This window comes from Octodon degus, unplaced genomic scaffold (assembly GCF_000260255.1).
Source record: "Octodon degus isolate 3935 unplaced genomic scaffold, OctDeg1.0 scaffold00046, whole genome shotgun sequence".
NCBI lineage: Eukaryota > Metazoa > Chordata > Mammalia > Rodentia > Octodontidae > Octodon > Octodon degus.
The window spans coordinates 8859739-8871942 of NW_004524622.1; the positions used below are offsets into that span (position 1 = coordinate 8859739).

Here is a 12204-nt window from a genome sequence, read left to right on the forward strand (position 1 = left end):
GTGATATATATATATATAATCAGTATCTTACTACACAGCTCAGACTCATAGTAATTTTCCTGTCTTCAGCCTCCCCAGTGCTGAGATTACTGGTGTGTGCCACCAGTGCCCTGCAGATGGGGCTGGTGAAGTATGTGGTGCCAGGGATTAAACCCTGGTCCCTGTGCTTGCCTAAGCAGGTGCTTAGTCCACTGAGCTATCTCGCAGGCCCTCTTTGTGGTAATGTTAAATTGGCCTTCAAACCCATGACAAAAAAGATAAGAGAGGAGAGCCCTGAGACTATTTGTACAGGAAATAGGACAGTTTGGCCTATGTTTTTCTTTCGTGCTGCCAGAGATCAAACCTAGGACTCCAAACATGCTAAGCAAGTGCTCTACCATTGAGGCACATTGTTTGGTTTTTAACAAAGGATACCTTTGTGTAGGAAGATACGGAGGAACAGAATAAGAAAATGAATTGGGATCATGAATTAGAAAAACAACAAAAATTTTGAAATATGAATTGGGTTAATTGACATTGGACCTTGTCAAGAAGATGCTGAAGCACAAAATCAGACTATAAAGTTTGTTGTTTTGTCTTCTTTGACTCCTACCTTGTTTCCTCCCTTTATTTTAATAAAGAATTAAAACCATAAACAAAAGCACACAGGATACTGTGATGAACCCCATGTTGCTTCATGCTGCCTGGTCATGTGTAGTCTACTTTCTCATTTATCTTGTATTATTTTCAAGAAGTCTATCCTATCCTTTTACTCATAAATATTTCAGAACATACCTCTAAAAGATAATGATTTTTAAAATACAATCAGGCATGGTGGTGCACTCCTGTGATCCTAGCACTTGGGAGGCTAAGGTAGGAAGATCACCTCAAGTTCAAGGCCAGCCTAGGCTATATAGTGAATTCAAGGCCAGTAAGAACTACAAAGGAAGAGCCTGTCTCAAAAACAAAACAAAATAAAAATAGTATTATCAGTATCATTAAATGTATAGTCACTGTTCAAATTCCTAGTTGCCATATAAAAATATTGTTATTTCTTTTTTTTTTGAGACAGTCTTACTATGTAAGACTGTCCTTCAACTCACTACATAACCCCGGTTGAACCCTGTATTAAAAATACATGCATACATAAATAGCTTATTTGAGGCACTGCATATGTAGCTGTACGTTTTCTTTATCCATTCCTTTGCTTATGCGTACTTGGGTTGTTTCCGTATCTTGGATTTTATTTATTTATTTATTTGGTACAGGCTTTTGCTCTGCAGCTCGGATTCATAGTGATCCTTTTGACTCAGCCTCCCCAGAACTGGATTACAGGCATGCACCACCACACTGAGTTTCAGTGATTTCGGTGGCTGGCAGGGCTTCCAGGGCAGAAGTAGAGGATTACAAATTTGAGCCTAATTTGGGCAGTTTATTCACTTAGCAAGGCCCTGCAGGTATAAATGTATGTGAAGGCCCTTTTTACTATTTACTGGGATTTCTAATAGTTTACTAAGTTTCTCTACTCCATACCTCCACCAACATTTGTTATCTTGTCTTTTTTTTTTTTGGTGGTACTAGGAATTGAACTCAGGATCTTGTGCTTGCTAGGCAAGTGCTTATTCTACTGAACTATCTCCTCAGCCTCTATCTCATCTTTTTGAGAATAGCCTTCCTTAAAAGTATGAGATGGTATCTCATAGCTGCTTTAATGGTTTTTCCTTTATGATTAATGATGTTGAGTACCATTTCATAATAAAGAGGTTTTCTTTCTTTCAGTGAAAGTGTTTGGCTCCTTTGTCAAAAACAAGATGACTGTGTGTGTTTGGAGTTCTTTCTGCACCCTCTAAACTGTTTGTTCTCAGGTCTGATTTTTTTATTTGGTTCGTTTTTGGCAAGTGAAATGCTTTTTTTAAAATCACAGTAGCTTCGTAGTATGATTTCAGGGCAGGGATTATGATGCTCCCTGTCTTGCCTTTGTTGCCCAGAATTGCTTTTGCTATTCTAGGTCTCTTATGGCTCCAAAATTTAGGATGGTTTTTGTTGATTCTGTGAGATATGCTATTGATATTTTGTTCAGGATTGCATTAAATCTGTATAACAATTTTGGAAGTGTGGCCATTTTTACTATGTTGGTTCTTTCTACCCAAGAACAAGGGATATCTACATTTTCTGTTATTCTCTTCAGTCTACCTTTCCATGGTATTGTAATTTTCAATGTAAAGGTCTTTTATTAGGATTTTTTTAAATGGTACTGTAAAAGGTGTTTCCCAATTTTTTCTCTCAATGAACTTGTTATTTATGTACAGAAATGTTATTCATTTTTGAGTATTGACTTTGTATCCAGCTACATTATTGAATTTTGTTATTAAATCTAAAAGTTTTTTGGTTTAGATTTTGGGGTTTCTGTGTAGAGTATCATGTCATTCATGAATCATGATAATTAAACTTCTTCCTTTCCTATTATTATTCCTTTTTCTTTTTTCTCTTCTCTAATCACTCTGGCTAATGTTTCCAGAATTATATTGAATAAGAATGGTGACAGTGGACATCTTTGTCTTGTTCCTAATTTTAGAATGAAAACTTTGAGGTTTTGATCATTTAGTATGATGTTGGCTGTTGGTTTGTCATATGTGGCTTTTATCAGATTGGGGTAAAGACCATCTGTTGCAATTTTCTATAGGGTTGTTATCATGAATAGGTATTGGACTTTGTCAAATGCTTTGTCTGTATCTATTGAGATGGTCCTGTGGTTTTTGTTCTTGGTTCTGTTAGTATGGCATATTAAGGGCCTGCCAGATAGCTCAGCAGATTAAAGCACCTGCTTAGGCAGACACAGGGACCAGGGTTTGGTCCCCGGTGTGCCATGCAGCCTCATCACTAGGATGTGCTGAAATGGTGATTGAGACTCAGTGTGGTACCTTGCACCTGTAATCCCAGCACTTGGGAGGCTGAAAATAGGAGGATCACTGCTAGTCCAATCTGTGTAACGAGACCCTGTACTAAATACATAAAAATAAGTAAATATCAGGGTAATGCTTGCTTCTAGGAATGAATTTGCTAGTACAGCTTCCCTTTTAATTTCATTCAAAAGTTTGCGATGTAGCCACATTAGGTCTACTCTCAGTTCCTTACAGAATTCAACAGTGAATCTGTCAAGGCCTCGGCTTTTCTTTGTTGGTAGGTTTTTAGTTACATCTTAAATTTCATTGACCAATATTGGCTTATGTAGAGTTTTTATATCTTCGTGAATATTTTTGTTGTTGTTGTTTCTAGGATAGAACTCAGGACCTTGTGCTTGCTAGGCAGGCACTTATGCTGCTGAGCTATCTCCTCAACCCCTTAGTTTTTATGCCTTCTTGGTTCAGTTTTAGTAATTCATATCTAGGAATCTATTTCTTTTCTGTTTTCCATCTTATTAGTATAGTAGTTCTCAAAGTAGCCATTGGTGGTCTTCTAGATTTTTGTAGGACTTGCACAGGTTTGTGGATGATTGTGCAGGATTTCTGCAGGTTTATAATTAGTGGTCATGAAAAGAAAGACTTCTTAACCATAGTAAGGAATCATGAAATATCAGCTGAACAGCTGCTAGGAGATACAAAGAAGACTAATATAATATTAATGGAAATCAATGAAAAATCAAGAAATAGTGAAAAGGACATTACACACACACACACACACACACACACACACACACACACACAAAATGTATTCACAGAGGTAATGGTAGAAAATGTCCCAAGCAAGGAAACAAAATTTGACATACAGATAAGTGAGAAACATAGAACTCCAATAAGCCATGATTAAAAAAAAAATTTTTATAACAAGGCATGTAATAGTCAAGATTCCAGAAATTCAGCACAAGAACAGAATATTAAAACTGTTTGATGGGCCAGAGAGATAGCTCAGTGGCATAAACACCTGCCTGCCAAACATCAGGTTATGAGTTTGATCTTTAGTACAAAAAAAAAAAAAAAAAAAAGCCCAAAAAGCTGTTAGATAAAAGAAATTGCCTAGAAAGGAAAGCCTGTCAGAATTGCAGCTGACTTCCCAACACAAACCCTTAAGTCAAAGAGAGCTTGGAGTGAAGTATTTTGTGTCCTGAAAGAAAACAACTTCCAACTGGATTGATGAAACCTGTAAAACTGTCTTTCAAAATCAGTGAACAGATAGATACTTCCATGACAGAACAACTGAAGGAATTGATGACCACCAAACCAACACTCCAAAGTGTTGTGAAGAATATTCTAGAAAGAGATAACAACAAATGCTATAATTCCATGAACCCAAACAGAATGAATAATAAGTAACATAAGCAGTTAAACAGAGGGGAAAGATGGAACCAGCAACAGGAAAATAAATGACAAGGTTAAGTCAGTACTATCAATTGTAACCATCAATGTTAATGGACTTAGTTCACCAGTCAGAAGAGTCTGGCAAAATGACTCAATAAGTAGGATTCAACAGTAGGCTGCGTATAAGATACATATTTATTTCAAAAAGAAATACATAGGCTGAAAGTTAAAGGATGGAAAGCAATATTCTATGTATGAGAAACTTGGAAAAAAGTAGGGGTAGTGATTTTATTTGCAGAAAAAGTGGATTTGAAGCCAAGACTTATCAAGAAAGACCAAGAAGATCACTACATACTTATTAAAGGAACAACTGAAGAGAAAGCAGTAGCTAACATAAACACACCAAATACCAAAACACCAAACTATATAAATATTAACAGGCATAAAAATCAGAAGAGCACTACTACAGCTGAATTGGGGGATCTCAATACCCTGCTGTCACAAAAAAAGATCATCTAGACAAAAACTCAGCAATGAAATATTAGTACTGAACCAAACTTTTGAATGCTCCTAGTAGATGTCTACAGAGTGTTCTACCTGCAATATCAGAATACACATTCTTCTCAGATGAACACAGGACATTCTCCAAAATAGACCACATACCAGCTCACAAAACACGCTTAAGTAAATGCAAAGGAATTGAACTTATCCAATGTATATTAGACCATAGTGCAATAAAATTCTAAATCAGTAGCAAAAGATACCACAAACTCCATTAATACATGGAAATTAACACTCTCCTGAACAGCCAATGCATCACAGATGAAAAAGGAGAAATTAGACAGTTTCTATAACTAAATGATAAGGCCAGTACAGTATATTAGAACTTCCAGGACCCAATGAAATTAGTCCTATGAGGAAAATTTATAGTGGTGAATTCTCACATCAGAAAACAGAACAAGCTTAAATAAACAACCTAATATTGAACCGTAAGCTTCTAAAAAAAAAGAACAAGTCCAGACCAAAGCTTGTTTGGGGGAGGAAGTTATAAAGATAAGGGCAGAAATTAATGCAATAGACTAAGAAAATAATGCAAAAAATGAATTAATTGAAGAATTGGTTTTTTGAACGATTAAATAAAATTGATAAACCCTCAACCAACCTTACCAAAAAAATGAAAGAAAAAACAAAATCATGCAATTAGAAATTAAAAAGGTGAAATTACAACAGATCCTGAGGAAATCCTGACAGTGATCAGTATCTGCTCTGAGAACCTTTACTATAATAAGATGGAAGACATAGAAGAAATGGACAGATTCCTAAATTCATATGAATTACTAAAGATGAATCATTTTCCTTTCATATTATTCTACAGTGGTCCCTTGGCTACTCCACTATCCCAAGCCCCACACATGATAGGCAAGTGCTCTACCACAGAGTGCCCCCCCCCCCAGTTTGGCTCATAATATAGTTGTCAATACTTTACAAATGAGCAATGTCTTAGTATGTCTGGGGTATGTTTTTGCTTTATTTTGTTTTAAAATGGACCTAAAATTAAAGGGTAGAAATTACATATGAAAATACTCAGAAACATCCAAATCAAAGCAGAATGAGCTAGAATCAGCCAACTTCACAAATTTTTATGCTCTAAATAGAAGCTGTGATTTTGGTTTTTATATGCTTTTATCTGGAATTTTTAATTTTTGAAATCGGATGTTTGTGAAATTGTGAATAGGCAAATCAAATCATATTTAGATCAAATAGCTCATTTTGATCTAACACTGTAACATATTTTTGTATTCTTTTAAAATAAAGCTTAATTCTCCAAAATTGATGTCACAGTATGTCAGTCTGAATACTGCTTTTTGTAAGGATATGAGCTTGGCAGTGTAAAGGAACCTTTAAGGACAAGTTGCCCTGGAACTGAGGCTTTTCAAATTTTCATTTAGTGGAAGGAGGGAGACCTACCATCAATGCTCATATTTCATCTTGATATGGGAGAACTTCAAACCATTCACCAACAAAGGGCCTCTCCCTGCCCCCTGAGGAGCTGGGACTCAAGATGTGTATATAGATATATTTGTTTGCATAAATAATGTAATGTATGTAGTTTCTAAGCTTTTAACTCCAAACAAGGTGTATAGGAGAAAGAACCTCTCTATTCAAGGTGCGCCTGTGGTTCAGGATCTCAGAGTAAATGGAATATCTTTGAAAGGAAAAGGCCAGTCTTCCTTCATCAGGGTACTTGATATTTTTAAGCACCTGAGCCCATCAGATGGAGGTTGTCTTAGGATCCTGAGAAGAGCAGATCTGGAAGTGAGGTAGATAGTGAGAAAGGACAGCAGTAATTTATAACCTGAGAACTTGGGTAGTAGTAGGCAACTTCTCATGAGGGTGAATTCGTATGGTTTCTTTGTGACTAGAAAAATACAAATGACTACTAGCTAGGTTGTTTGGTGCATATTCCCTCTTCACTAGACCTGAGGTGTGAATCAGATAACCTGGGGCATGAATCTTGACTGAGTGGATCTGAGAATGCAATTCGGTATCTTTCGGTAGACATCCAAGTTAAAAAGGAATATTCTCCAGTATCCGTTGGTCAGTCATTATGAAAACAGAACAAAACAAAATACCAAGAACATCATCTACCAGTTTCCTATGTGCAGGACAGAGACAGGATCCTATTGTGTAGTGCAAGCAGGAACAATGGTAAGACTTACCAGTAGACTTTCCAGTCAAGATGCCATTTTGGAGAGATACCCATCATTGATGATTTCACCTCTCCTAGTCCATAACTTAGAGTCTTTCTTAGAAAGGTAGTATTTATAGAGATGTACTGCTAAGTTCTGACTATATTTTGCCCCAATTGAATTAGGTACTAAAATTTCATAAGAGAGCTTACAGAAGTAGATGATTTATAAAAATAGCATTGCACCCTATTTTTACCAGTTTAGATCAGATTCATAAAAAGTCATGTCACACATATAATAGTTTTTTCTTTTCTTTCCTTTCCACAAGTAACTTGGCAAGTTATAAAAAGATTCCTCAGTGACTCTAGTCCATTAATTACTGGGCACATAGGGAATTGGAGTTAAAGTTAAGTGTGAGTGGAGGCCATGTGGATCTCGTTTGGTCTTAAAACTGCTCATAATGTTCATAGGGACCTTAAAGATCATAACTTTTATAAGTCACTTTTAGTTCCTTAGGGGAAAATGCAGTTTAAGATATTATGGGTACTAAAGCTGGATGAGGTAGCGTACACCTGTAATCCCAGCGCTTGGGAGGCTGAGGCAGGAGGATTGAGTAAGTTTGAGGCGATCCTGTCTATTTGACATAATGAGACACTATCTCAAAAGAAAAAAAAAGTATGCAGTGTGTTACTTATTGAAACTGTCCTACCAATTTGATTTGAAACTGGCTTATTGCTATTTGTTTATCAATAAAATTATGAAAAAAAATCAAAATAAAGAAAAAGAATTACAGTACTAATTCGTACTATATGATCCTTTTTGTGTACCTTATATCAAAATGTAAGTCACCATAGTGTATGTTAGAAATCTGTTTTTTTATATTCATTTTGTAGTATGTCAGTAATAATGATTTAAAGGCCACAAATTTTCTTTGTCTAAGAAATGTCTCCTCTTGCTTCCAGGTAACAAATATACTCTGGAGACTCGGCCCAACCAAGAAGGCATTGATGTAAGACAAGAGCTACTGAAATTCCATTCTACTTACTATTCATCCAACTTAATGGCTATTTGTGTTTTAGGTCGAGGTAAGAGGTTTTTTTTAGTTTGATACATTTGGAATTGCATTTTTCCATTTTGACACTTTTCAAAGTGTTGGAAGAATGTTATAAGATATATCTGTTTATTTGTCCAGTGCTTTGAAAATGATGTATTGGTTAAATTCATGGATGGAAATTTTATTTTTGATACATCATATTCCAAAAAGTCTCACTGTGCATGATGCCGCTGCTCTTGCTCCAGACAGAACCTGCCTTCCTCTGTTCACCTGTCATAGAGCACTGAGCCACTGGTCTGCTTTTTACTTGACTCTAGACATTTTGAAATCTTTTAGACATGTCCAAAAAATTGAAGAAAACATTGGTACACTTTATAAATAAAATGCAGATACCCACATTACTTAGTCAGAAAAAGAGGTTCGTGTTATTTAATGCCAATTCTCAAATAGTGATTGAAGACTCTCTGGAGTATGGAAATGCAGTAGCAACATAAACATTTATGCTATATGTAACTAATTTTTGAGGACACAGAATTAAGAGAATGGTTGTCTTATCCTTAGTATGTGCAGGGCTGTTGGGTCAGCAATACCAAAATAGCAAAATCGTGTGCACATGGAAAAGTTTTTCCCAGATGGAAAGTTATAAAATAGAAAGTTCTTTATCTCATTCTGTTACCACTTTGCTTTTTTTTTTTGTATTTCAGGGAAGGGTCTACAGGATGTTCAGGGTCTCATTACTAGATCGGACTCAGTGATACACCTATTTACACCTCCCAAGAGCTGGGATTACAGGTGTGGCCACCACTCCTGGTCTCAATTGGTCTCAGTGTGCCCTGGGGTGGGGCTGGCTGGGCAGACCCAGGGATCAAACTCCCTGCCCCTGTGCCTACTTGCAAGCTCTTTAATCCACTGAGCTATCTGGCCAGCCCTCTTTTTTCAAAGATAGTCACCTTAGGGCCAGCCAGATAACTCAGCAAACTAAAGCGCCTGCTTAGGCAGAGTGCAACAGCAAGGGTTTGATCCCTGGCATGCTGTGCCAGCGGGGGGGCGGGGAGGGGAGGAGGCACTGAGATGGTGCTTGAGACTGGGCATGGTGGCACATGCCTGTAATCCCAGCGCTTGGGAGGCTGAAAACAGGAGAATCACTACAAATCTGATCTACATAGTGAGACCCTGTAGACCCTGTACTAAAATATATATATATATATATATATATATATATATATATATATTTTTTTTTTAAAGTCACCTTAAGTCTTCTCTTACTGTACTTCTACAAGTAGAATTTTGTTAGTATGCTTATATTTTAAGAAAGTAAATTAGATTCTGCTGTATAGCATTATTTTGTAGCCTGCAGATTTTCACTTAATAGAACTTTGAGATATTTTAGTATCAGTACATACAGATTGCTCCTTCATTAATGACTACACAAAATTCCAGTGTGTAGAATGTTTAATATCTATATGTTCTCTATTTTGTTATCATAAACAGTGCTACAATGACCATATCTATTTGTCTGCAGTTTTGCAAACTTTTACAAATAAAACCCTTTATAAGGCCAAGTGTGGTGGCATATGCTTGGAATCCTAGCACTCAGGAGCTGAGGCAAAAGAATCACCATTTGTTTGAAGCCAGCCTGAAGTAGATAGCAAGACCTTGTCTAAAATTAATTAATTAATTGTTAAGAAATTTGTGATTATCTTACCCAGGTTTTTTGTTTTACAGAACCTGGAGTCATTAGGTAGTTTGTCATAGCTGGTGAAGCTGGGATTAGATTCTAAGTCCCTGAATCTCTCCATAGAGAAAGCTACACAAACCTATGATTCTTTTCACAATTTTATATTATTTTTCAACAAAATCAGTTATACTCTTAACACTTAACTTTTAAAAATGAGTTTAGACTATGTATAAAGTTGAATGTTATACTTTGTATTCATATTTACTTTTTTCATTATTTTTTTGAGACATGGTCTTGCTATATAGTCCAGGCTGGCCTTAATTCACTATGTAGCCCAGGCTGGTCTTGAACCCATCCATGGCAGTCCTCCTGTCTTAGCCCCCTAAGTGTTGGGATTATCTGCATGTACTTCCATGCCTGGCTTCTACTTATATTTTTAGTGTGTGCCTGTTGGCATTAGAGAGAAATCTTTTTTCCATATACAACTTAACTGCTCTGTTATTGTTTCTAATGTTTAAGTTTATGATGAGATAATATTTGTGAAACACTAATATTTTGAACAGATGTATAAATTTTACAGAATCCTGAAGTAAATATGTATGAAGTATTACCATTCCTACTGCTTAGCAGTTTTCTAAGTTTTTAAGCAATAGTAGGCTTTAACTGATGCATCTTTGTCAGATGTATTTTTCTGTTAAGGTGTTTTTCTTTTAAAAGCCCTGAGATTTTTGAAGAGAGCCTAAGGTCTTAAATACTACCTATTCTTTTTTTTTTTTTGCGGAACCGGGGATTGAACTCAGGCCCTTACGCTTGCCAGAGAAGCACTTATTCCACTGAGCCATCTCCCTGGCCCCAATACTACCTATTCTTAAGTTTTCACTGTCTGTTTTCTTGTAGAATCTTTAGATGACTTAACTAATCTGGTAGTAAAGTTATTTTCTGAAGTAGAGAATAAAAATGTGCCATTGCCAGAATTTCCTGAGCACCCGTTTCAAGAAGAGCATCTTAAAGTAAGTGCATATATTTGAGATTTCTCTTTTTAACTTATGGACACAACATACATATTTTATCAGGAAATAAATGAAAATTTGGGGAGGTGTCATTATGTAGTTTTTAACATTTGTCAGTATAAGCAAACCAGTTTTGTGTTTATCAGGAATATGAATCATCAAATTATATAAGCATATTCTGATCTTCATACCAAAAATAATTTGTTAGCTATAGCCTTGGTAGATTATTGGAAGCTCTTATCTGATGCCAGAAGACAAACTTCCAAAACTATTTATTTTCAGAGACTAGGGGGCCAAACACCAACAGCTTACCCACTATAATGAAGTTCTACAGAAAGATAACCTGTTTCATTTATTTCTTTATGGGCTGTGTTTTGTGCCTGGCAATTGATTTGCCCCTCAATTTGGAATTCTTGCATAGAAGTCCATATTCTTCTTTTTTCTATTTATGTATTTGGTACAGGGTCTCAGTACGCAGCTCAGACTCATAGTGATCCACCTGTTTTCAGCCTCCCCAGCCCTGGGATCATAGATGTGCACCACTGTGCCCGGACTCGTTCCCCAGCGCACCCTGGGGGCTGGGCTGGCGTGGCATATGGGATCAGAGATAGAATCCTGGACCCTGTATTTGTCAAAGCAGGCACTTAGTCCACTGAGCTCTCACTGGCCCTGGAAATCCATATTCTTTATAGTTTAATAAGTTATTTTTTTCAGTAGGAATTCTATTTAGTGACTCTTTCATTATTATTTCCCCCAGCAACTTTATAAAGTAGTGCCCATTAAGGATATTAGGAATCTTTATGTGACCTTTCCTATACCAGACCTTCAGAAGTACTACAAGTCAAATCCTGGTCATTATCTTGGTCATCTGATTGGGCATGAAGGTCCCGGCAGTCTGTTATCAGAACTTAAATCCAAGGGTGAGTATTGGGGCAGTGTCTTCTAAATGTTGTACACTGTCAACATCTTTGACTCCAGATCTCATTTTCTCCTAGGTATTTTTCAGAGACATTTTTAGATGAGACTGTTCAGGGTTAGTGAATTCAAAGAGTGATTGTTATACTGTACTGTTCTGTGTGTGTGCGTGCAGGCATGTGCATGTGCTCACGTACAAATGTGTGTTTTACTGAACAGTGAAGCCAGGACTTTGTGCATGGTAGGCCAGTATAGGCATTCTGCCTCTGAGCTATGAGCCAAGCCTTTTCTTTTTTCTTCTTTTTAAAATAGGATATGCTTGTGTTATATAATAGCCCCAGTGCTATTAGATTGTATTTTGAGACATGGTCTTGCCAGATTGCCCAGGCTGGTCTTAACCTTAGACTCCACTTGCCTCTTGAATAACTGAGATCACAGGTGTGCACTGCCATGATTGACTTTTTAAAAAATGACTTTTGAAATGGGATCTCCTCAAGGGGGGCCAGGGAGATGGCTCAGTGGAATAAGCACTTCCTTGGCATGTGCAAGGGCCTGAGTTCAATCCCTGGTTCTGAAAAAAAAA

General features: G+C 36.7%; 1 protein-coding gene across 1 annotated transcript in view; it reads left to right on the forward strand.

The window, feature by feature from the left end:
• The window catches only part of Ide (insulin degrading enzyme), a 123401-nt gene that overhangs the window by 45067 nt on the left and 66130 nt on the right, over positions 1 to 12204 (forward strand). The window contains exons 5-8 of the mRNA XM_004632094.2: positions 7927 to 8049; positions 10594 to 10706; positions 11464 to 11641; positions 12108 to 12139. Coding sequence (XP_004632151.1) covers positions 7927 to 8049; positions 10594 to 10706; positions 11464 to 11641; positions 12108 to 12139 — 446 coding nt within the window. The remainder of the gene's footprint in view (positions 1 to 7926; positions 8050 to 10593; positions 10707 to 11463; positions 11642 to 12107; positions 12140 to 12204) is intronic.